This window comes from Watersipora subatra, chromosome 8 (assembly GCF_963576615.1).
Source record: "Watersipora subatra chromosome 8, tzWatSuba1.1, whole genome shotgun sequence".
Classification (NCBI taxonomy): Eukaryota; Metazoa; Bryozoa; class Gymnolaemata; order Cheilostomatida; family Watersiporidae; genus Watersipora; species Watersipora subatra.
In genome coordinates this window covers 57078617-57106052 of record NC_088715.1, presented here as the reverse complement: position 1 = coordinate 57106052, position 27436 = coordinate 57078617, and the positions used below count along the sequence as shown (strand labels likewise).

The 27436-nt window shown below is 36.7% G+C and overlaps 1 protein-coding gene across 1 annotated transcript; it reads right to left on the bottom strand.

The window, feature by feature from the left end:
• Positions 1–98: 98 nt before the first annotated feature.
• Positions 99–27436, bottom strand: LOC137401651 (malignant T-cell-amplified sequence 1-B-like). The gene is made up of 5 exons (XM_068088103.1): positions 27342–27436; positions 4595–4747; positions 2719–2822; positions 1419–1514; positions 99–508 (listed from the first exon to the last, which is right to left on the bottom strand). Exons 1-5 carry the CDS (start codon positions 27350–27352, stop codon positions 321–323), a joined length of 552 nt encoding a protein of 183 aa, XP_067944204.1. The 5' UTR covers positions 27353–27436; the 3' UTR covers positions 99–320.

Below are 27436 nucleotides of genomic sequence, written 5' to 3'. Positions count from 1 at the left end.
CTGTCGCACATCAGATGAGCCTGCAGTGCAGATCATCTGGCTACAGGCTGCCAAGCCTTTCAACACGAATAACCGAACAAACCCTACAATGTAATAAATTAGTATCATTTGCATGTTTATTGACCCATTTTAAGGTACAAAGTTAGCATTCATTAACAGTATTCTATATTGAATACACAGAGCATAGCACATAATATCTCTTCAGAATGACATGAACCACTATAATACGCATGAGAAATGCTGACAACAGATGACAGGTGGTACATGAGAAATGCTGACAACAGATGACAGACCATCCGGTGTTAGAGAATCATGAAGTACTATCTAACAGGTTTCATAAGCCAAAGGCCATCATTAAGGTAGTGAATGTTGTCTACTCCTATGCCTTTATTCTTTGTCCTCAGTTCATCCGAGCTCATCTTCATAAGGCCCACAGCAACAGCGTGTTCCTTTCCCTCTGCCATGACAGCCACTACTTGACCGGAGTTCACCTGGCTCATGCGTGCACCTGCAGAAGACAATTTGCAGTAGTTGCCTCAGTCGACCATGCCATCTCGGCGCAAAATTTATGTAATTGGCATAAAAATATGGGAAGTTCAACAATCGAGCTGGTGATGAAGGGCTAATTAGATGCAACCAGCTAGGCAACACTATAATGAACACGGAATTATCAACACATACTTAGTGACCATGTAAAAACCGTGGCCTGTGTAATAATGGCATGAAGTTTTAGGATTGTGTAAACATAAAACAAACTGCATGTGTCCAAGAACGCACTGTAAGATTTTGAAGGAGATTTATCACTTTTGCACCGATAGTATTTCAAGGTATACTTTACAGTTTCATCATAACACGACTGACCATAATAGAAGCATTTCAAGTGCAGGACATTAAAGCGTTCGATAATTTCCCTGACCAATTGCTAGTCATAAAATCAAATGCATTCATTTCATTTTACAGGAACATCGCTAGCTATATATCTGTCAGCAAGCAGCCCATTATACACAGGCTTCACATATAAATAATAATGCAAAAGAACCTATGCAGAATGACAAGGTTAAATTGTGTCAGTAGTATTAAACACTTTCCATTATAGAACTATTATGCAAACCTAAATATTGCGGTAGGAGTTGGCTAGCAACAGAGTTTTACTAGCCACCTATAGGTATGGTCTCTAGAGATTAAAGTGATCAAGAGATCAATCTATTACATTTCATTGATGCCGCAAAGTAAAGAAATACAAGTTTAAACATTCCGTGCCACAATATGAGCTCAAAATATTAGCATGGTGAGCACAACTACCACAACATTGAATTGATGGCAAAAAGTAAGGAGGTTTGTGTCAGAATAAAAGCTCATAATATCGTACTAACATAGTGAGCACATATTCCTAAATAGATTAATGTTTGAATACAAACCAGGAGAGGTAAGTCCTGGGCACATGATGTGTGCTCCGGAAAGTATAAATTTGATAGCACCTCTGTCCACTTGCTGGTGTGGGCATATGAACGGGTCTGCAAATGATTTGTGCAACATTATTAGCAAACTAGATGTAATGGCTACATGGTGTAAATACTATGAAAGAATGACAAAAAATTGTTTAGTTTAATTGTCTTTGACATTTGTACTAATACAGCATGAGTGATGCTGGGAAACAGAAGAACATGCAGTCATTGCTTCAGTCAGAGAAGTTTTAACATCTCAGACTTAACCCAAGTATTAAGTGATTTTAATTTTTATGGCATAATTTGGAAAATTTTTTTGTATAAAATGAAATTACTGCCAATAAAGTATTGAAAGAACTATGAGTTATCATACCAGGTCCATGTATTAACAATATTGAGCTAATATATTCTTCATATTTAGTGAAAAAAAATATTAACACAATCTGACACTCCAAGTTGTTCTCTAATTGAGACACCTGGTGTGATACCCTTTTGGAAGGCTATTAGACTGATCTATGGCTTGGGATGTTTGTCGATACGGTTGACATGGTTAGAACAAAAACTCAATTTATTGCTTTATCATTCCTTAATTCAGAGTTCGGTTTAAGTTCAAAATAAACACTGTATAGATGTTCATAACAGAAGCATTCAACACTCCTAGGCTGGTACAAACACCCAGCACTGTCCGCAGAGGTCTGACAGATATCCAGCAGTACCTGCAGAAGCCTGACAGATACCCAGCAGGGTCTGCAGAGATCTGACAGATATCCAGCAGTATCTGCAAACCCTGACAGATACCTAGCAAAATCTGCAGAGGTATGACGGATAGCCGACACTGTCTGCAGGTATGACGGATATCCAGCAGTAATTGCAGAAGCCTGAAATACACCCAGCACAGTTTGCAGAAATCTAACAGATAGCTAACAGCGTCTGCAGAAGTCTGACAGATAATTAGTGGCGTCTACCAAAATCTGCTAGATTCCTAAAAGTGTCTACCACAGTTTTGCAGATACACAGATATGTCTACTGCAGTCCGACAGATACCCAACTATGTCTTCTGCAGTCTGACAGATACCCAACTATGTCTTCTGCAGTCTGATAGATACCCAACTATTTGTGCAAACCAAATAGTTTGCAGTATCTGGACCAGCCTGAACAAATGCATATCATTGTATGAACAGTCTGTCATATACCTAGTAGTGTTTGCATCAGTCTGACGCCTACATTAGTCACTGGCTTAAAAAAACAATTCGAAAGAATGCAAGGTACGTACATTTATGTAATAGCTTCAGAGTGGGGTAGAAGATGTCATCTCTCATCTTAAAGAATAGAATCTCTCCCGTGTCTCCATTAGCAATCATTTCCACATGATCCTGACTGTACAACAGATGTGTAGGAATGAATACCCTAGGACACTTATATTTCGCTAGTATTTAGTTTCGTGAGTAGCGTACAGAGTAAAATTTCGCAGCAACTTAATTTCGCAGCTCTGATGAGTGTGAAAATATAGTGATGTAAAAATAAATGCAGTGGACAAACATAATTACATTCCTCAGGTTCAGTTCACCGATAAAAAAAATTTCAATATGCGACTAGTTTGTAATTGTGAACCGCAGGTAGAATGGTGTGGGCAAGGTCGACCATGCAATTTGATCGCTTGCTGCCATTTGTTTCTTGGACTATCAACAGGTCCGTATTCCCTGGGGCGACTGGCCGGCTGAGCCGCCCAAACTTTTTGGGAATTTTTCACGGCTAAGTACAGTCCAACTCAGATAATTCGCCCTCGGATAAAATGTAACATTTCATCTCAAACACAAGGTTAACTCGAACGGATTTGTTTGGTCAGTTCCAACGCAATGATAAATTGCTTCAGATAACTCGACCTCAACATCATGTATTTGAAAAGTTATTTGCCCAACGGCCATGGAAACGGTTTTTATCGCTGTAGAATATCACTTCATTCCAAGCCATAGAGAAAAACATCAACTTTTAGTAGTTCTTAGGCGTCATTATTATCATCATCAGCGGCAAGATATTCTTGTTAACGAGTTTTATAAAGGTTTGCAAAAGATTAAGCTTTACCAAGCACCCGCTTGGCCATGTCCAATCGAAAGCGTAAAAGCCTCCGAATGAACTTAAAATAAAATCCGCAAAATTAATCTTTGTTAAAACGCTCAAAAGAAAAAGATGTCTTTTTTCTGAGCGTTTTAAATGCGGTCAAGTTTTGCCTATTTTAATTTAAAAACGTCTCGTCAGTCACATCACCTAAAACAAAACAAATCTCAAAAAGTAGAAAAACATTGATACTTTCCGATAAAATTTTTTAAAACTTAACACGAGAGGCTCGACTGAGGCCCTACATGAGAGAAACCTGTTGGGGGCTTACACCGCCCCCCTCCACACCCTAGGTGTTCATAACTAGTCACCTAACAATAGCCGCCCCAACTTGCAACCAGTGAATACAGGCCTGACTATCAATGAACAAAGCTGTTTAATTTTGCGTTTTCGCTTATGCGTTATGATAGTTTAGCACATGAAATTTTCGTGAGAGGATGACTCCGCGGAAACGCGAAAGTTAGATGAGGCGAATACATAAGTGTCCTAGAGTATATATATCAATAGTGAGAATAGCATTAATCAACTTATGAACTGTTATATGCTAAACTTCTCAGAATAACTAAGCTAGGTATGAAACTGCTAGCAATGACACCAGGTTCTAATCTAATTAAAGGACAAACTTTTCAGAGCAGTAGGAAACCCCAAATTTAAGATGAAAGGTCTTGTAGACTGAGTAGCGGTTTTGCAGCTAAATTAGTGCTGACAGACGGCGATATCATTTCCTAAATGTAACTAAATACTTTTATACAGATATAACATCCAAAATTTGTTAATTAGCTAGAGAAGTACAGGAATACGAAGGATTTCATGTTTAACAGTTCACTACACAAATAATTAAAACACGAACAATCTAATGTAGCCCTTGATATGAAATTTCTGTCATTAGGATAATTTCAAAAATTAAAACTAAAGAATTTGACTAAAAACTGAATGAAGTTTAGTATTAGTTTGTGTGGCTCAAACAAAGTTTTCATAGCTGCTGAAAAGCATTAGTGTATTCCAGGTAACAACAAAAAACTAGACACGCTGACCATTTTACAAGCTTCAATCCACTTTTCTTTGGAACAACCTCATCCCAAATAGCGTCAACGTGTGGAAATTGTTCTGTAATTTTTGCTTTCATCCCCCTCTGTGCCGAAGATTTAAGCTGATTGACACTTCCAACATTTTCTTTATCAACAAATCTACAAAATACAAATAACAGCTCAAGCAATTCAGCTATAGTTGCATTAGCAAAATGAGTTAACACATGGAAATATGCCCTGCATATTTGAAGCAGAAAATTAATACAAACTTCTGATACAATAGTTTAGAATCTATTTTAAAACACTACTACACCAACCTCCAATGAAAACACGACCTTCTTCATACAAGCTATCTTTCTATTAAGACTGTGGTGCTATGTGCTGACTGGAGCATTGAGGGTTAAACCAAAAACTGAAACTTACCACCATTATAAAAGATCTCTGAAAATGATTCAGGACGATTCTTTACTTGTGTAGAACAGTCAAACATTGAAAAATCAAAATCGAGGTTTAACTATATCAGAATATAATTAGTACATGAATCATACCAATCACTTTTCTACAGGTGTGTTACTATTTGTATTCTTTTTAAGTGCAACACAAAATATCTTCTCATGAATTAAAGAGGATTTACTGTTAATTGTTTGACAAGAAATTACACCACATTCTAATCTTAGGTATTAGGAAAAATTAATTCAATGGCTTTTATTGCGAGAAAGTCAACATGCCAAAGGGTCGAATAACTAAAAACTTTGACAAATAAAACAGCAAATGACAAAAAGCTCAGACAGATAGAACAGCAAACGACACTAATGATGAAGTCTCATGAGTGGAAGTTTTAATTCCTAGCTATAACCCTGACAACTTGGTCATTCCAAACCCAATCAGCTTTAACCCTGACAACTCGGTCATTCCAGACTCAACCAGCTTTATCCCTAACACGGTCATTCCGTTAGAAGTATCGTTTAGAAGTAAACCTGTGGCCACTTTGCAATTACAACAGCCCTTCAAACTCTTTGTGGCCTACTACTGAAACAAATATAATAAAAGTACATTATCAAAACAACACATTGCTGGTAAACTTTCTCATCAGGATTCAATGGTAAAGACTACCAAAGAATTGCCTACAGACAATGACCATTCAATATTTATACTTTTTTGTCACGCAAATGGTCTTTTTGTCCTGTTTTGACAATAAATTTTACAAACAGCCAAACGTTATTGTATTACACGAGGCAAACAAGTCACTCCTGTTGTGGTAGTAGTTTTCCCTTGATTGCATTACATCCGCGTTGATATAGTATGATATTATATTAGGCTTCATGTGGAAAATATATGAGTCTTTCGCTTCCTATCAAGAACATTCACGAGCGTGTTACCATGACTCAGCTAGCATATCAATCTTATTCATAGGGTATATTGACCACATTAAACCGGTATTACTAAATGGTGGCAGCAAGGGGTCTTGAACGATGTTATAGAAGACAGTGAGTTTAGCGATTTAGAAAATACCGCCCATGTAGTACATAGACATTACTTTATTTCAAGACTGAATCCACCGAACATGTTTGATTTTAATGACCCAGGTCATTGGACTAGATGGAAAACCAGATGGCTCAGATATAAAAAGGCTAGTAGATTATATAAACAAAAGGACAAAGAACAAGTTAACACTCTTGTTTACACGTTAGGCCCTCAAGCTGAAGATATTATTTTAGCCAAAGCTGTCCTTGAGAACAAACGCAGCAATCTAATCAAAGCTTTCAACACATACTTTGCAGTTCGTACTAATACAATAGTAGAACACGCCAAGTTTAATAAGCTTGCCCAAGGCAATGATGGCATGAACATATTTATTACTAAAATGTATACACAGACTGAATACTGCAACTACGGCACATTGTCAGAACAACTCATCGGGGGCAGATTAGTTGTTGGTGTTACAGATGATTTGTTGAGCATCAATATCCAGTCAAAAACATATTTGGTTCTGAATACTGCTGCAGAAATTTGTAGAAGACACGAGTCAGCAAAGCAGGCACAGATGTTAGTTAGACTTAGCATGAAGGTTCGGCAGCGTCAGTAGACAACATTAAATATAAGAGATTGGTGCTGCAAACTTTAACTTTTACTCAACTAGTAAATCAAGATCCTGCCACAGGTATGAAAAAAACCAAAAATCATCATGCCCAGCTATTAAGTTTGTATGTAACTACTGCAACACGATTAGACACTGGATGTCCATGGAGAAGCTGAATGACCAAGCAAAATTTCAAATCCTGCGTGAAGAGAAGTCTCAACAAATGCCAGAGAACTAGAGTTATTTCCGCTATTGCAAGGTGATGTACGTGTACATTAAAGACCTTGACAGAGGTGTTGTTACTAACAACTTCACAAAGATGCTAGCATGAAGTGCACACTCCAACCGGTGGTGTGTACGCCACAACCGTCAAGACCTTTATCGATTGTCACCAAACAATCAAGACACTACTGAACTGAGCCCTTTAGTACTAGCTAGTGTGAAGATGAATCCAATACCGCAATAGTACAATAAACTGACACTTTCAAATAAACAAACAAACAAAGTACTCCATCGCACCACTCACATACAGAAGCCCTTAAAGCGCATGGATCTGTGAGCAGCCGATAGTTCATTTACCTGTTTGATCTTGCACACATACTAAATTTTGCTATGCTCTGTTTAGAGCTGGATGTTTGCTTCATTCAACATAGTTTTATAATGCTTTTTTACACAGGCTCAGCTCAAATTTGCCTACGTCAATTTTTTTAACTTTTGTATTAAGGGAGATTTTGCAATAGTTGTCTTTCCTTGGTTGTATTGCAATCACATTAATGTAGTATGATACTATATTAGAATTTGTGTAGAAAACACATTAGTCTTTCGCTTCCTGTCAAGAACGATTATGAGAGTGTTACCATGACTTAGCTAGTGTATCAATCGTATCTATCTGGTCTATTGACCACATTAAACTGGTATTACTACAACTCCCATAGAATATGATAGTGACTTACTTGAAGCATGAAAAATATATACATGATTTTCAATTTTTGGTGGGAATAAGGCTTTATCTCTGCCATGTCGCAGAATGGTTTGAACCATTGGTTTGATCAAAGCACAATTTAGTTTCCAGGTACTTTTTCATTACTCCTCAGCTAAACTGTCAGACCAGGCGTAAACTGTTGTGGGGAAATGTGAATGTCACCAGCTCAGTTACAGTTAGTAGAAGCATACTCACATCAGTTCATAGTGCTAATTAAACACTTTACTGCTGGGTACCAGTCACATGGGTGGTCATATATAAAGATGTTAGTTGAACAAATGGTAAGCCTGAAGACACTTGGAAAACCAAATACCTCCAGTGTGTACATTTGTTCTATGCTTTTGTAAACAACGTATATTTACAGATAGCTTATTAAGCCTATCGCTGATAAAAGGGCCACACCAGTATGAAGATAATACAGTACACCCTCGGAGTATGATTGTAATCCGTTCCGGTTGGCATTATATATACGAAACAATCGTATGGAGGGGTATAGAAAATATAGTGATTATATAATGCAAACATACTCTGGAAGAAATTCTCAAACCTTTATATAAGTACTGTACCTATTTAAAATTAGTAATAAAATAATGTCAACTTTAGGAACTTCAATTACCTACAGTAACTTTAGCATATTTAGTGGTTATGATCTGCATTTAAATGTAACATTACAATGTGCTATGTGCAGTACGTACAGCAGATAATTTTTACCTTCGAGACAGACGTATGTATACTTTGAGTTTAGTTCAAATTAATTTAGCTTACTAAACACACACCTCAAGGTACGTTTTAGTATGTATGTTTAACTATTTTACTGAACTTCAACTTTTTATCAGTAAAATTTTATCAACAGCAGTTTAAGATTTCATCTTCACTAAAATGAAGCTTTAAACTGATAATAAAACCTTTTTCAACTTTATTTGCCAAACAAGCCCGAACAAAAATGTTCACGAAAATGTTCTGTTTAATACTTGATGAAGTGAATTTTTGTTAGCAGGTTAAAAGAAGTTCTCTAATAAATGACCGGTTCGTAAAGATTGCAACTCCAACATTGCTACTGGTTTTAAAAGGAAAATATTACCATTTTTCACAAAAGAAATGTTAAGCAATAGTCTGTGTAAGTGGAATCAACATACATTTAATACCTCATTCTATGCTGAAACAGTTTCATCTAACCTTAACACATCAACAGCCTATTAGCGAGCTAATTAGAAACAAAAAATTCTTTGAAAACCAAAGTGCCTAGACACTTAGGCCAATGGGTGAACTAGAAAGTCCTTTAAGTTGTGGTTTTAAAAGAATACTCAAAATACCCAAAACGCACAGCCAGAGCACCCAATTATGCTGATTTAAGTAAAATTAAAAATTTCCTTTGATTGTGGCCGAGACATATCGATGGAATGACCTGGAATGGTGCAATTCACTGCAGCAGTTAAGAGGAAAACTAAGAAAATCACAGGAGGGTGAACACCAAGTGTTGAGATTATGCAAGAGTTCAGGAAAGTTTGAGTTTACCTCAAAGGATGCTCATCAAAATGTAACATCAAAAAAGACCATAAGACCACATGAACAGAGTAAGCAGTCACCATTGAACAGATGATACTGGTTGAATATTATGACATGGCAAAATATAAAAGTGACTTGTTATAAAACACCATCAAAAACCTTAAAGAATATCTATCCATTGACTGACAACCAAAAAGCTTAGAAGCTGACCATTATGAATAAGAAGAGCTTCTGGAAGTGAAACTTAGATAAGTCTAAAAAGTTGCTTAGTTACCAGGACACGGGCTATCAATAATAGAATAAAAATGTCCTCTATGTATAAAACAGGAAATAGCCAAAAATAAATCGCAATATAGTCAGAGCCATAAAAATGGCGCAAGAACAAAGCTTTTCAAGTAGAGAGAAAACAAAATCAAACCATCAAGTCACAGGGATTAGCAGCCTAACAAAAATGTATTGGTACTAAAATTAAATTGAGGGAAAAAAACCATGAATTCGGAAATAGATGTAATAACCAAAAAGCGTCACCAGTCAAATCATGTTCAAGGTGATGTGAGAGACATTTAAATTTTGTTATATACCAGCTGCAATATGAGACTTCGTTCTGAAAAGGTGTTTAATATCTAACTTGAGTTGAGGCAACGTTGTCCAATTTGATTACTCTGAGTAACGCGCATACAGAGACACTTAGTATATCATCATAAATAGATGGCATTCTTCCAGCGCTTAAATCAATGAGGGTAATAATTAAAATATGCAATGATTGTTGAAAGAACCGTGTTGAGAATTTGCAATGAGCTGCCATAATACATTATAATAACATTTGTAGGAGTGATCTCACAAAACACCAAAGTGTAATTGGAACATTTTTTGACCTTATGGTGATTAAATTATGTCCGGAACAAAACATATGTATGGAATAAATGAGCCAACCTACGCTAAATGCACAAAAAATGAAAGCCCCTAATCCAATATTGAGACCAAAATTGTGACGGAGAATTGGTTAGATATGTTTTTCTTCTGAGCATTAGTACAGCCATGCATCAAATATAGTATTGTTCGACCATTAATTGGCCGAAGTTTATAGGTGTAAACCAATGATATTGTTGGCTAAACCTTGCATAGGTATACTTTTCAAAGTGTTATTAAGATCTGGATAAATAAACCTTTAACTGCTTTGTTGACGCATCACTCACTTTGAGTGCATCCGTGTATATTTGTATATATATATTGTATTTGCATACAGAAGTCATAAAATTTTACAAGTTTGTTTACTGAAATCACCCAGTTTTAAATTTTTGTCCATACCATGGTGAGGAGACAATTTACTTTATATCATGGTGAAATAGGCTTGGCTGCTTTTGTACATTCTTTACTTTGGGCAGCAGTGACTTACGCAGTTATTTAAAAAAAGCCTAGGTTTGCTGGTTTAACTTCACCATGTCTTAACAACAGTATGTGCATTGTTAGTACCAGGCTACAGTTGTACTTATTACCTTTTGAAAAATGACCAATGCCAACAACTTGCTAAGATGATTGGAATCTATTCAGAACAAAGAAAAGCAAGAGACATGCAAATAGTGTGAGAAATTCAGCAGATGGAAAAATCAAAAGACAACTCCAATAGGATGTATGCATACAAAGCAGTGAATAACATGATGAAGATGAAGAGATCACTTGTGATAAAAAATGAAGGTTGAGTAATAACATATTTCAAGAAACAAACATAAACCATGTTTTCTTTGAAATAATATATAGTACAGGGTGGTGACCAGAAAACAAACAGAAATACTATCCGCCAAGATGAAAACTGGACTTGCAAAAATGAAATAAAAAGTGTCAGTCGCTCTAAAAACAATAGAAGCCTTGCCATATACAGTTCGAGAGCAGCATAATTACATATATAGCCGATGAGGGGTGCAAAACTATTGCAAACCTTTTCAACCACACTGCAGCATTAAGCAAATTACCAAAAGACCTGACAAAAGGATTATAATACCAATTCAGACGCCTGGTAAAAGGGAGGGACCTGTTGCAAAGCTGACAGTACATTTGGTTATCCTCATGTGTATGCTTAGGAAGATACTCCCCCATGTTTGCATGTGTAATAGGAATAATTGGTAAATGCTACTGACTGAGGCTGCTTGCATGTCGAGCAGAGGCACAACTGAGCCAATCAATCAAATTGATGACTAAAAATTATGCAACCATGCCAGCTGACATGGCAAAATTACCAATGGTGGGTTTGAGCAAAGCTTCCCATAGAATAAAAAAGGGAAACACTGCTGAAAGATCATAAAGAGATAGATGAAGCAAATGAAATTCACTTTGTGACGATTTTGATGAAACATGTCAGACTAGCAGTGAAAGTGGGTAAGAAGATAGAAAAGCCCTTTACAAGCAACATAAGAGCACCACAGAGTAATTGACTCCCATGTTGTTCATCCTCTACCTACTGAGCATTAGCAAACATTGATTTGATTGATTTGATTTTTATTGCGTAATAATAACATGACAATATGAGTAAAAAATACACAGAGTAGCAATAGGACATGCCAGATAGCCAGAGGCTAGAGTCAAGGCAGCCCCAGCAAGCAGTAGGAAAAGAAACAGAATCAGCGATAAGCGCACACTCCGGAGCACCAGAGTCAGGAAGGACAGTCCCAGGACGCCCACAGGCGCTCTACCAACTTCGCCTTCAGCTGACCCGGAGCAGAGCCCGCACAATCACTCAAAAATTTATTATATAATTTCATTGCACTAAAAAATATCGATCTCTGTCCCTTAGAAGACAAACACTTTTTCAACTTTAATTGATTTTTACTTTTTAAACGGGTATCTTGACAATGATCTATCATAAAATCTTGCAACTCTTCCATGGGGAAAGAATTTGTTAAAAACATTAGCAGGCGATACTGGAATAAAATTTCAATTGGCATTATTTTTAAAATTTTAAAATTTTTGGAAACTGTTTGATTTGGTTTAAAATTGAGTATTATTCTGATTGCCTTTTTTTGCATGATTAAAAGTTTGTTTAAATCAGTTTTGTTGCCGTGGCCCCAAAACTCGATTCCATAAATTAAAAGAGAATAGAAAAAACTGTAGTACAAATTGATCATGGTTGATTTGTCTAGGTAGGGGCGAATGAAACGAAATATTAGTAATATGTAATTAAGTTTTTTGATGAGACTTTGGATGTGTTTTTTAAAAGTCAAGTTGTTGTCTAACGTGATACCTAAAAATTGAGTCGAATCTTTGATTTGTAGTTGAGAATTGTTTAAAGAAAGGCTTAGATTATAATTTTGAGTGTTTTTAGACGGATTTTTGAAAACTACTTGAAATGTTTTACTGTTGTTTAAAATGAGTCTGTTTGATAGGCACCATTCATTAATAATATTTAATTCCTCTTGGAGTTTAGAATTATCTGTTGAAAATATATTGGTGTCATCTGCGAATAAAATACAATCCAAAGCAGGTGCAGCATTTACTAAGTCATTTATAAAAATTAAAAATAAGAGGGGTCCTAAAATTGATCCTTGTGGGACACCAATCGTAATTGCCCTCATTTGCGAACAATCAGTATCTGTTTTGGTAAATTGAAATCTATTTTGGAGATAACTTTGAATAAGAGAGGAAGACTTTACACTAAAATTGTAGTAAAAAAGTTTGTCAATTAAAATTTTGTGATTAATCGTATCGAATGCCTTTGAAAAATCCAAAAATACGCCCTGAGTTATATTACTTTGATCTAAATTAGTATATAAAAATTCCATTAGACTGTTTATTGCTGTAGTGGTGCTTTTACCTTTTCTAAAACCAAATTGTTTAGGCGACAAGATGTTATTGGTTTCTAAAAAATCCCGTATTTGCAAAGACAAACATTTCTTTAAAATTTTTGATAAAGCAGGAAGAATGGAAATGGGCCGGTAATTAGATGGATCTGTTCTATTTCCTTTTTTAAATAATGGAGTCACGCGAGCTATTTTTAAACAATTTGGGAAATTAGATTGTTGTATAACAAGATTTATAAGATGTGTTAAAACTGGAATTAGGACTAGTTTATTTTCTTTTATTGCACGGAGAGAAATCCTATCATAGCCGGTTGCTTTAGGAAGACTGAAAGAATCAATTATTTGCAGTGTTTGGTAGGGGTCAATTATCTGGAAGCTAAAATCAATATCATTTACACAGTTGTCCATAAATTTAGAAAAGTGAATATCGGAAAGTGGCAACTCATTGGCCAGTTTATTACCAACATTTACGAAATGATCATTTAAGGTCTCAGCTATATCTTGCGAGTCTGTTAGGAGTTTTCCATCTTTGTTTATGCTCGTTGGGCTATCTGAATTTTTAGAGTCTCTATTTAACAATCTGTTTATGAATTTCCACTTTTCGTTTTGATTATTTTTACATTTATCAAATTCTTTTTTATAGAATTTAGTCTTCGCAGTTTTAATTTCATTTGTGACTAAATTTCTGAAACTGTGGTAAGAGGTGTGGAGCGAAGTATTGAAAGGTTCTTTTTTGCATTTAATGTGCAATTTTCTTCGCTTATTTATCTGTTTAAGTAGATGGTGATTCATCCAAGGTTTTAAAAAGTTGAGCTTTTTCTGATTTGTGGAAATTAATTTTTTCTTCTCAGCTATTTTTATTAAATTTTGGAACGACAAAGAAAAGGATTCAAAGCTTTTGTTAACATCAGAGCAATCCATTATCGCCCGCCAATCTTGTTCAGCAAGCTTGATTGCTAGCTGATCATAGTCAATAATGAAAATGGATAAATTTGAACGCTTGGGAATTTTGATTTTAAACTCAATTGATGCAAAAACTGGTTGATGGTCAGAAATATTAAAATCTATTGTTGCAGAGTTTATGTTAGAGTCAACCCGGTTAGTTGCTATGTGGTCTATAAGGCTATTTTTGGTACTACCTAGTCTTGTCGCAGTTAAAATTGTGTTGCAAAAACCATATGATGTTAACAAGTTTTCATAATTGAATGAGTTTATGTCAAGAATATTTTCGGGACCGAGATCGATATTAATGTCACCTACAATTATTGTGTCCGGTGGTAATGTGGGGATCAAAGCTCCGAGATCCTCCAGAAAAGACGGCAGAGCGCCCGAGGGCGCCCTGTAGACTGCCAACACCGAGAAAATCCGGCGCCCCGAAGAATGCACCGACGCGAACACCGCTTCCGCCCCAGCCAGTGTAGCCGCCAAAACTCTAGCCTCAAAACCATCTGCCACATACATGCAAACTCCTCCACCTCCTTCATTTGGCCGTGAACTGCAAAGCAATCGATAATTTTTTAAAATAAATTTGTTAATATATGAATGTTCACCAAGCCAAGATTCTGATATAACGATAAGAGAAAAGTTAACATTCAGATGAGCCAAAAAAAGTTCAAATTCAGAAAACTTGTTATGAATGCTGCGAATGTTTATATGCAGAATGTTTATAGAGTTTTTTAGTACTATGCTCTTCAATGCATTAGGTTTGATCAAAGCGCTATGATGAATATTTAGTAAATCAGGTGTATCGTCGAAGCCTGGTATAGTTGCGCTAGTAATAGAAAAACCACATTAAATTATGGAAATGATTAGTTCAAGTCTATCAGGTCTTTGTCGGAAGAAATTTTAATTGCTTCTGAAGTTTTTTCTTTACGCATGAAGATGTTTCCATGATAGGTCCAAGCATATTTATAATTTAAGTCTCTTTTTTTACATCTGACTTTATAAAACAGCTCCTGTGTTGTTTTAGGCAGCTGTTCATTGATGAAGATTTTGTCTGAGTTTTCATATCCCAGAGACTTCGTAGTAACTGATTTTTTTACCATACTCTTTCTTCCATCATAGAACGCATCTCTTGCAGACATCTTGTTGAATTTTATAATAATTGCTCTCTTAGGATTTTCACCAGACTGTTTGGTTCGGAAAATTCCGTCAATGTCTTGTTCATTATAGCTAAGGTCAAGGCTGTCAGAAAGTTTCTCAATAATAGCGTGAAGATTTTCCTTATTTGTTACTGGAATTCCGTCTAGAATAAGTGATTTGTTGAATTTTTCTTGTTCTATGAGTTGAATGGATTTAGAAAGCTTTGTCAACGAGCTTGTAGATGGTTGCAGGTCAGAGTAATCTTTCTGCAAGTCGCACAATGATTTTTTAATGCTTTCAATCTCTTCGCCATAGTACGTCAAGGCTTTAGACATTACAACAGACAACTCAAAAATACACAAATATATAACAGATAGAGCTGCGCAATGATCGCGTTAATTAAACGATTAACGTGATCAATACAAATACACGATTAACTGAGTTGAGTCAATTAATCCTCAAATAAAATACAACCGAGGTGGTGATCATGATGTGGTTCCTTTGTATTATTCAATATATAACAATAACATCGCGGGATACTACCATTTAATTTACTAACAAATAAATATTATGACAAGCACCCTTTCTTACCAATTATATACAACCACAATCATTTTGCACTCAACTATGAAAACACAAAGTTAGTCAAATTAAACTTGTTTATACAATACAATGCACAAGCACAGTGCCGATCTAGCCATAAGCGGTCATGTTGTTAGCTGTTCGAACATGTTTCTAGGTAATAGTAACAAAAGCGATTTAAGTATTATTTAATACGTGTATCTCAGTCTATTTTCTGTTTATTTTTAAAAACTTTCTCAAGTAAATTATACATGTATTTTCATTTTTCAAAATAATCACACTCATATTTCAGCTTTAGAATACCGTATCAGTAATATAAGATTGACACTTTATTGGAACATGAAAGCAGGAAAATGTCTTCCATACTAGGTAGCGCATTTCTGTACCTTGTTGGAAGCGTAAACAAGAAAGCGAAGCGCACTATATGCCACAAAGAATTTGCCTACCACCACAGCACATTATCATTAAGATATAATTTAACCAATTCTCATCCAACCGCGCCGAAATCATCACCAGCTGCCGCAGACAATAACTACTACAGTAACTACTGTCTCCTACGAGTGGCTATTCTCTAAAGCTGGCAATATTGCATGTAAGAGGGCATCTCTTTATTCGGATAATGTGAATAAACTGTGCTGCCTCAGCTCTTGGCTGACTTGATCATAGACTTTCATAGACTGTTTTCATACTCATAATAATTATTACATTGTAACTTATGTACATTGTACATAACACGTACTCCTGCTAACAATTGTCTCAAATATAATTAATTTATATGTAGCTGTATTATTTGTTTTTGAATATGCAGGTTTTTGCAAGATTAATTCTAAGAGTAATCGAAGATTAACTGGTTCAGGCTAGTTATTAATCGCGATTAATTTTTATAATCGTGGTGCAACTCTAATAACAGACCATAACTGCCCATGCACATGGCAGATCAAAAGCACATCAATAATTTGAGAACTGGAACTTTTACCACTGCAAAATAGGGATGATATTACGGGTTTGCAAAAAAATTGCACAAAGGCCCTAGAAAAGACAAAGGCAAACACAGCTGCAATTACGAAGAAGAGAAATCTGATTATTATCTACGAAAAAATCAAGGAATACACCATTTCTAAAGAAACCAAAACTGAATAAAAAAATTCAAATATTTTGAACCTGCTGAACACCAGAGCAGCCATAAGGAAGAAGAAAGAACTAGCAAGCAAAGCTTTTGAACAGACAAAGCTTACCACAAAGGATTACAGACTACCCCTAGACACCCAACTCATAGCATTCCTTGCATATACCACAAGCATATTCTTCTTTTTTTAGAACACATCTGACATATTGATAGCTATCCTTTGAACTTCTTGAGGCTTGCCCTAAACAACCAAGTAGTTCACAGAGAAACTACACAACCCAATGTAGTAGCATAACTCAGAAAAGAGTAATAACGCTGTTTATATATCAGTTGATTATTTTTTTATTTCAAAATGTCATTAAAACAGACCAACTTCCAGATGACGCTTTTTCCGGTAGTAGGCATGATACTCACAAGCAAATGTTCTGAATTATTTATTAATCCAACCCGTCCACAATTAACATGCTGGCAGCGATTGTTTTGGACTTTCCCCTATAATCGGTTTTTTACGTTCTTCTGATGAGAGCACTTTCAGAGCTGTAACAATAACCGATGTACGTGTACCAGCCCCCGAACCCTTGAAACTGAGACACAATGAGGAGGATGCTCAGACTTTGACTGTTTGAAGAAATGTTTGGAATTATTATGCAACAGCCACTAGGCTTGCAGCTAATGTGCCTGGGCGCACAGATGCTTACCAAGTTGCTGTTCTTATGAGCACATTGGGGTGGGATGGGAATGAACTGTATGGCAGGCGTTAGGCACCAGCGACAGTAAATGTGGAAAATGTCCTGGACACTATAGAAGGTAAGGTTGAGGGTGATGGAAATGAAACTTTTGAAACATAAGTTTATCACGGGTAGTCAGAAAGAGGGTGAGTCAATGGAGACTTATATCATTGCTCTCAGAAAGCTAGCAGACAACTTTAACTTTTGTGACTGTTCAAGGGACTCACTACTAATGAATAGGATAGTGCTAGGTATTATTGATGAGCAAGCGAAACAACAGCTTTTAAGAACTAAAGATCTTCCACTGATGCAATGCATAGATACTAGTAGGACTTATGAAGCTGCAACGCCACAAATTCCGGTGATATCTGGAAATTCTGACTAGGGAAGTTAATCGAGTAACTCAGCAGTACAAGAGAGGTAATAGCTCCACTTATCAAGATCGAGCATCACAAAACCCAAACAGGACAGAGAAATTCATAACAGACTGTAGATACTGTGGCTCGTAACGTGTGAAGGGGAAGTGTTTTGCATATGGAAAAAAGTGTAATTTGTGTGAAGGTCGAAACCACTTTGCAAAGGTATGCAAATCTTAGGAAGTGAACATGGTCACATCATAAGACGCTGATTATGACACCGACAGCAACCATGGCTATCATGAGGTATTTCAGTTAAACTCAAACAATGGTAGACCACTATATGCTGCTATGAAGATAGGGGCACAACATGAAACTACAAAGTTGTACATAGATTGTGGAGTCACAGTGTCAGTCATTCCTAAAGAATTGATTAGAAATACAAGCAAACCTATGCAAACAACAGGGATGAGATTGAAGGTTTACAATGGTAATATCGTTGTGCCTGCTGGTGAAACCATGTTACATATAACTAACCCAGCAAATGGGCAAGGATATCTGATACGTTTTATTGTAACAAATGAGGACCTAACACCTGTATGCAGAATGAATGCTAGACTAACACCTAGCAAGAATGCAGCTACTCACTATAGACTCTGAACGTATACAAAAGGTAAATGCTTTTGACATATTTGACAGAGGTTTGGGAAAAATGGAGGGCGATGCGAAGCTACATCTAGACAATACTGTTCAACCTGGACAATGTGCACCTCGTAGGGTCCGGATTGCTCTTCAGGAAAGGGTGAAAAAGAGTCTAGATGACATGGTAAATAAAGGAGAGCTGAAGCCAGTGAAAGAGGCCACTGAGTGGTTGTTCTCCCAGCCACTCAAATGGCTGTGAGAACATAGAAAATGGCAAGATTCGTATCGGTATCGATTACAACCTCTCAACAAAGCTTTGATGAGAGAAAAATATCTTACAACTACCTTAGAAGACATTCTGCCAAAACTAAATCGTGCCAAAGTATTTTCAAAAGTAGGCCTTTTTGAAGGATACTGGCATGTGACACTCGATGAAGGAAGTAGCAAACTAACAACAATGGCAACTCCATTGGTGATGTGAATAATTAATGGTAAATGCCTTGAAATTGCAAGTACATAATGGTTGTGAATAGTCATTGCTATGTAACTACACATGCTGTTTTGCTAGCCTGTATTATTTGTTTTTATCTCTATGTGCTGTAATCATGTCTTTGTGCTGTAACCACATATTATCTGTTATTAGTGTTGATGAATAATTTTGCAGTCAGTTGTAAATTTGCTTGAATAGTGTACAGTAGTGTTGTTGAGCCTTGTGAGTAAATAAAGAGTTGAGTTGAATATTCTGACCAACACGCTACAAGCTATTTCGGCTCCAGCTAATGCCTGTGAAATTATCAGACTTGATCAAATGCTATGAAAACAGGAAAGGTGAAGACTTCGGTGTGTGGATAGATAAGCTAGAATTAGTTGCCAAGCTTCAGAAGATCACCGATCTTACAACCTATGAATCTATGAAAGGAGTTGTCTGTGTTGCAGATGATATTCTGATATTTGGAGCTGATGTGTCAGAGCACGACAAAAGACTTGATGCATTTACTCAGAGATGTTGAGTGACCCATAAAGTTGAATACGGACAAGTGTATATGGGTCATGATCTAAGAAGGTGGGGTCAAGTTGGAAATTATCAAAATTTAGATAGTAGCTCAGCTTAACAAAGGAAAACCTACACAATTCCCTGCAGAAAAGGTTTTGTTTTTACGTTGACTAGAACTGATTTTTTAGTCAAAATTCTACATAAACATTTTTAAAACAGTTGAAACACGAATCCGAGAAAATCGCCCTACAAGTTTTGAGTCATGTAACTAAATGTAGTTGTTTACAGTTAGAATCACCATAGCAACTACTACTAAATTCAGCCGTAATGACACAAATACATAGATTCTAGCACAGAATTTTATGCTGAATCTGAATATCTAAATTAAAAAGTTGTAAATATTCAACATCTATAGATAATATTAGCTACAATTTGATAACCAGATTTTGCTGACTGCAAAAAATTCAATTTGTTATTGCACAAGAATATGGTAACATGGAAAATAAAAATGCCTTTCACCTTATAGGCAATACAATAAAACTTAATTTTAAATCTCACGAGTTCAATTAAAATCTTCCCATTAGTAATGATTCATATTAGTAATAATCTATATAGGATCAAAATTAAAGGGTGAAATATGTTGCTGGTTTTGGCTACTTCACTGTTAATATTTCTTCCATCGTTTAGATAGCCACTGGTCCATACTAAATGCATCTGAGGTGTTGGAGAGAGTTATCGGTATTTTCACCAGAGGACAAATTGAGTCTCGGCAATGCCCCTTAAGAAATTTTCTTATATTGTTGTACAGGTAATGCTGTCAATCAACTGGCAATCCAAGTGGCGTCAGCTGGTCAGAAATGGAGTTGTGGATTGGTTTTGTATTGAAGGGTTGTGTAGTACCAAGGGTTGAATGGCTGAACTGTTTAATTGTTACATTTTCTGTTGATTTACTATCAAATACAAACTGATGTGCTGTTTTGACTCCTGGAATTTTTCTGTAGTAGGTTTGCAGGTATGAGCTCCAACCGTACGTAGGCACAAAGACTTTTCCATTTTGTGAGCCAACAAAGACTCCCAAATTAAGAGTAGAAGATCTTTCAATACAGTCTTTTATTTCATATAACAACGAAACAAACTCTTTTCGGTATCTTTTATTTTATATTCTAAAAAAGAAATCAGGCCCAAACTTTGTGTGTCCCGCTATCATAGAATTTAACTCAACTCTTTGATGAAAGCCTTTAGCCACTCTCCAAGCCAGGTACATCAGCATGTAATTGTTTTTATTTGTCCTGCGCAATTATCTGCATGTATGATCAGGGAATTTTTAGCGCTGTCATACTGGTTTGTCTCCAAGTAGTGATGCAGATAGGATATCACACTGTTGCACTCTTTGCCTATACTAATCGCCTCATCAACTAGGTAGTTTGTCTGACGAGGTAGGAATTCATCTGAGACTCCAAATATCGCACACTTTCTTGGTGACTTGAAATATACAGGTCTTGTCTGTAATGGATTTGATGAATAATGCACTTGTTGCGCCACATCAAATGAAATGTGCATGTATTTTTTCATTTAGCTGTAACTATCGTATCTCTGTAATTTAATCTAGCCTGGGAGGCAACTGTTAGATGAGCTTCCTGTTGCTTCAAGACTGCTTCTTTTTCTTCATCAGATTTACATGCACTTCTACAGTAAACAACACCAAACATTTAACACCACAAAAATTGATATGAAAATAATTGATTATTAAATCATAGCACAGACTGAAAATTAAATTATTGTATAGAAGCACACTAAAAAGTCTTTTATAAAGATAATTCAAGATTTAGCTACATCAAACATTAGACTGTAGTAGCAAACAGTGGCATACTTACTGGTAAATAACGGTGTTGTCCCGCTGACAAGTCCAGCACAGATCTGACATTGGTTTACAGCAGCGTACTCCAGGGAACAGCAACTTCTACAGTCGTTTAAAACTAGAGATGACGACTTTTAAAAATTTAGCATTAAAAGATGCTTTAGCTTTTAGATGAAAAAAATTCAGCATTAGAACGATTTAGCTTCCTTGGAATGATTGACCGGACCAACTTGTAGTGATTTTCGATCTTCTCCAGCATGTCGACACATATAGTGTGCATATATGCAAACATAAGTCATGCATACTGGCTTACTATAGTGTTTATACTCAGTTCTAGCTTTCTGTCTAAGTATATTACTAGCTCCTTTTGTAGAAACTGTGTGCCTACTAGCATGAAATCCGCATTTAATTAATCTTTGCTAAGATAGCAATTCTAACTCAGTACTGGATAGTTCAAAGCAGTCATATCTGCAGAGGCTAATTTTATTGTTCTCGATTTGAAGTATACACTTGGAGCCTTCTGGACCCAATTTACAGGAACAGTGGTTGGGAAGGTAGAATTTTTTGTTACCAGCGTGAAGTTCACTTTCGTGAAGGAAATTTCCTAACGCAGTCTGAACTCTAACGGCTTCTTGCTCTCCTAACCGCGCAATTAGCTCTTCATAATTATCTTCAGCATCGATCGAACACGGAACATCATCCACATCAAAACCTTCCTCTTTATCAGATGATTCTGCATCAGTTACATTGCCGAAGTATTCCTCGAAGATATTATTTATTTCTTTATTATCAATCGCGTCAATGAAAAAAAACGCACGTTCGACTTATGCGACGCCATGTTTTATTATTTCAGGTTTGCATAGCAATGGCTTCGCAAGGCAAATTTGGGCTGTTTTAAGCTTCTATTCATTAAACAGAGTTCAGATTTTGAAAGAACATTCTTGATTGGCCTAAATAAATGTAATTTTCAAAACACAACAAATGCATGTGGGATTGAGTTTACTAACTTGCAATCGCTATTACGCAAATTCAATACATGCGAGTTAACCCCGCTTACCGAATTAGCGACCCATATAGATACAGCAATCATTAAAATTTATTGGTCATCTAGTGACCCGCGAGAGCCTGAAACCTGATCCAGGTAAATGAGAGGCCCTTCTGGACATGAAGAACCCTACTGATAAGGGGATTCAGCATTCAGCGCATATTAGGCAGCATTGGCTATTTATAAAAGTTTTTACCACATTTATTCATGGTTGCAGAACCAGTAAGGAGGCTTTAAACCTCGGAGTCATAGAAGTGAAAGCCTGAACATGAGGCTGCTATGGCTGAACTGAAGAAGCTGGTGTCACAAGCATCGATACTGGCCTTTTATAACCCTAAATTACCACTGTTGGTTGAGTGTGATGCACCTAGCAAGGGATTAGGAGCAGTGATCATGCACGAAGATAGGCCGCTAGCTTATGAAAGTAGAGCTTTATCAAACATGAACAACATTATGGACAAATAGAAAAAGAGTGCTTAGCTGTAGTTTTTGCAATGGGAATATTCCATCAATACACATATGGAAGAGTTACAAACGTTCATCTTGATCCCAAGCCTCTGGAGACAATCCTCAAGAAACCATTGGCTATGGCCCCAAAGAGACTTCAAGCTAAGATGATGAGGCTTTTACAATATGACATTATCCTGGAACATAAAATGGGAAATCTGTTACACATAGCCGATATGATATCTTTAGCATACTTCAACGAAACGTCTTCAGCTTCCACAGACATATTCTCGAGAGTCAACAGCGTGGTACATCTGGCAGGCTCAAATGACACTACAGGATCCAGTGATGGCCCAGTTAACAAGGATGGTTGAAGTAGGTTGGCCAGCGAGCAAACAAGATACACCAAGCTGCACCCAACAGTTCTACTCAATGAGCGATGAGCTATCTATATCAGAAGGGCTGTTATTAACGGGTGAGCCTTTGATAGTTTTTCATTCACTGCAACAGAGTGACCTGGCTAACCTACATAGCTCACACCCAGGGGTAGATAGCATTCTGCGACGAGCACGAGAAGCAGTATACTGGCCTCAGATGAAGACAGACATAGAACACTCGGTAGGAAAGTGTACAATGTGTAACACATACTCAAGAGTCCAGCACACAGAACCACTAATGACTAACCACATAGAAGGGCCATGGTGAAGAGTTGGCACAGACTTGTTTCAATGGAATGGAAATGACTGCTTAATAACAGTGGATTACTACAGCAATTGGTGGGAGGTTGACTTTATACAAAGCATGACGATGCGCAGCATTATAGAAAAGCCGAAGCGCCATTTCATAAGGTTTGGAATACCACGATATGTTGTCACAGATGCAGATCCTCATTTTTTAGCAAATGAATTCCAGCTCTTTAAAACCAAATGTGAATTTGAGCACTCCATGTTATCACCTCATCACCATAATGCAAATTACAAGGCTGAAAGAGCTGTAAAGGCGGCTAAGACAGTCAGGGCAAAATGCAAAGAAGACAGATCTGACATAACAATGGCTATTTGGGAAATGAAGAACACTCCAATGCAAGGCTATCTAACAAGCCCATCTCAGAGGATGTTTGGTCGGAGATGTAGGACAGTAACACCTGTAACAGAAGAAACATTAGTTTCTCAGCCCCTACAGTTCCAGATAGCCCAAAAAACAACAGCATAAATATTAACAGAAGATACAAAAACACTATAATTTACATGCTAAAAGACTTAACCCTTTTACAGGTGGAGCGACATTAATCTCACCGGCGATCATGTTTTCCGCAAGGGGAAACGACCAAAATGTCAATTTTGGTAGCGTCTTCTTAAATTGGAACTTCTGTCACACCAAGTGTTTGTAAGAAATAATAATTTCCTGATTCGTGACATATCAGCGCTTGTTTATAACCTAATTTCGTTTTGTTATATCACTAACAAAGTCGACAATTACGATCGCAACCTATGTACGTTTTGAGAGAAATTTTTCAGACTTATCTGCAAATGGCGACCTCCAGTAGAAATAAAAGTAATGAAACCACATCGAATGTTACGACACGAAAAAATAAGTGTAAGACGCACAGAAGAGGTTGTAAGTTCATTGTTGGATGATCGGAGGATGAAAAAGATTTTATAGAAGATGATTGTAGCGATTTAGACCAAAATGACTTTAATCTTCAAAGTAAGAAAAAAAACTTCTGACACTGATCCCAACGTACGCCCCAATGCACGTCCAAATGCAGCTGCAGGTGATGCTGGTGTTGTTGGTTGGAGGAGAATAAAAAATTTGCAGCGTGATAAACCTCAAGAGTTGCATGATTTCGTGGGTTTGCTAGGCCCAGAGTTTTCACCGGCTGAGGGTTCCCCATTAAACTATTTCGAAAGATTTTTCTCACCAATTGTGGGCAATGGCCAGTCTTGATGGGAGCTTTTGGTGGTTGAAACCAACAAGTACAAGCTGTGGTATGATAGCAAGAACCAAGAACTACCTCCCAAATCTAAAGTTAAGCTTTGGAAAAATGTTGATGTGGTACAAATGAAAGCTTTCCTTGGTATTGTAATCAATATGAATTTAGTACGTAAACACAGCATAGAAGAATATTGGAACACAACAGATACCCCAATGTTTCGATGTGTGTTCAAGTTAGATACTTTCAAATTGATTCTTCGCTTTTTACATGCCAGTGATAGTAGTACAGATCCCAAACGAGGTTCAGAGGGCAATGATCCAACATACAAATTTCGATTGGTTTTGGATCATTTCTGTACAACATGGGGTCGGGAATATAAATTAAGAAAAACAGTGTCAATTGATGAGTCAATTGTTGGCTTTAAAGGACGGCACTCTTTTGTAAAATACATTCAAATAAAGAAACACCACCACTGAGGGCCGAAAGAGTATAAACTCTGTGACTCTAGCACAGGTTACTGCCATCAAACGTTTTACAATACAAAAGCGCCTTGAACAAGCAGACACGGCCAGCCATATGATGTGTGTGACAAACTGATGCAGCCTCATGTTGGAAAGTATCAACATCTTGTAGTAGACCATTACTATACTAGTGTAGCTGTGTGTGAACAAATGTTTGTTAAATACACATATGTAACTGGTACCATCCAGGCTAATCGTCGTAATTTGCCATCTGAAATGAAGACCAAGATTCGATCAAAGGGTAGCTTATCGCATGCAGGAAGGGAGATCTTTTGGCAGTAAATTGGCTTGATAAAAAACCTGTGAGGCTATTAACTACTTACTCAACAGCTAAGCGTGCGGAAGTTACAAAGTATGACAACACTGTTCGGAATATTACCGAAGTGGTAGTTGATTACAACAAGGAGATGGGTAGTGTAGACTCATCAGACCAAATGACAGACACTTATGCTGGTGAACTGCATACTGTTAAATGTTGGAAAAAAGTTTTTCCATCTTATAGAAAGAACTATTACTAACGCCTATATCTGCTACAAAACAAACCCCAATCGCACAGGCAAATGTCTGTCGCACTATAAGTTCATGGTGAAAGTTGTTGAAGGCCCCATCGCTGGATACCCAGAGCCGAAAAAAAAGTTGGTCGTTCGAGCCTCGGTCCTGATAAAGCTAGACAAACTGAAAGACACTTTATAGAACAAATACTTGACAATAAATGTAAAAGGTGCCAAGTCTGTGCACAAAGCCGTGACCAAGGCTTCACAGTAACACGCATCAGAATGTGGTGCAAAGACTGTGGTGTCAGTTTATGCAAAGGCGCCTGTTTCAAAGCCTACTACCAGTAAATTCTGTGAACTATGCCACTCAAGTTCTTTTGTTAGCTCTTATCTGTAAGTTATATACATATATTACAAATAGAATGTCAAATAATGTAATAATATTCTTGTTTTTTCATTTTACAGCATATTGCATGTATAGCGAAGTTTCGCACTTTTTAGCAAAATAAATCACTCGTGGCACCCCACAAATCTACCCGCGAAATGGTTAAGCCACTTGAAGTAGGTGATGTTGTTACAGTCAAGTCAGCTGTACTAGGAGAGAAAAGATGGCAAAAGAGTGTAATACAAACTTGCCATAGTAGGCGGTCGTATGATGTAACAATGGGCCTTGAAAATGTTCTCTGCAAGAACCTGAACATCTAAGGCCATCAGCTGAGAGCACATCTGGGATACCCATAGGTCCCCAAAGGGAACAAAACTCTGATGACAGCACTGGCAGAGTGAATGACAACTCCCAATACAAATGTCACCTCCAATACACCTATAACTGTCCACCAATCTTGCAGAATGCGCAGATCTCCACCTAACCTAACAGAGCTATATGATATGACAAAATAGCAATTACCTCCTTCTGCTGTAATGTATGACTTTCAGCTAGAGACATTAATTATTTCTTAAGTAACCGAGGATTTAAGTTACATTTATTGTGATTAATTACCTGTATTTTATACATCTTTAGTAAATTTTGGTACCTCATACTTTGTATTTTATGTTTCCAAGCCATAGGGTGCTATAGCTTGTTTAGCAATAGCTAAACAAAAGGGGGATGTTTATATATCAGTTGATTGTTTTTATTTTGAAATGACATTAAAATAGACCAACTTCCGAACGACGCTTTTTTCCGGTATTGGGCATAATACTCACAAGCAAATGCTCTAAATTATTTACAACGATGTTATAATACGGACAACTGATGAAACTTCCAAAAGAGGTCTTTATAAGACTTGGATTGGATATATAAGATGTTTAAAGATGTCCATGTGTGACCAGAAAATTTACATAGCAAAATAACATTCCTACATTTATCAAAAATTGATTTAAAAATAGAGATAGCTGAAAATCACTCGAAACAGAAAAATATGGCGATGGCATATGAGAAGGAGAGCTACTATATAGGCCTATCTAAAACAGCAGCAAACAATCAAAATGTAAAAACAATTGAGTTAAAATTAAGGAATAATCCCTAATCAATCGTCATTAAAATTACCTAACATTACAATATCATTGTCATTAATAGTTACTTTTTAAACATGTTCTTTGGTATAATCCTTGATCAATGAGCGTTTGCACAGTTTAACCGGAAACATTTGCAATATCTAATATGTCTATATTTCTT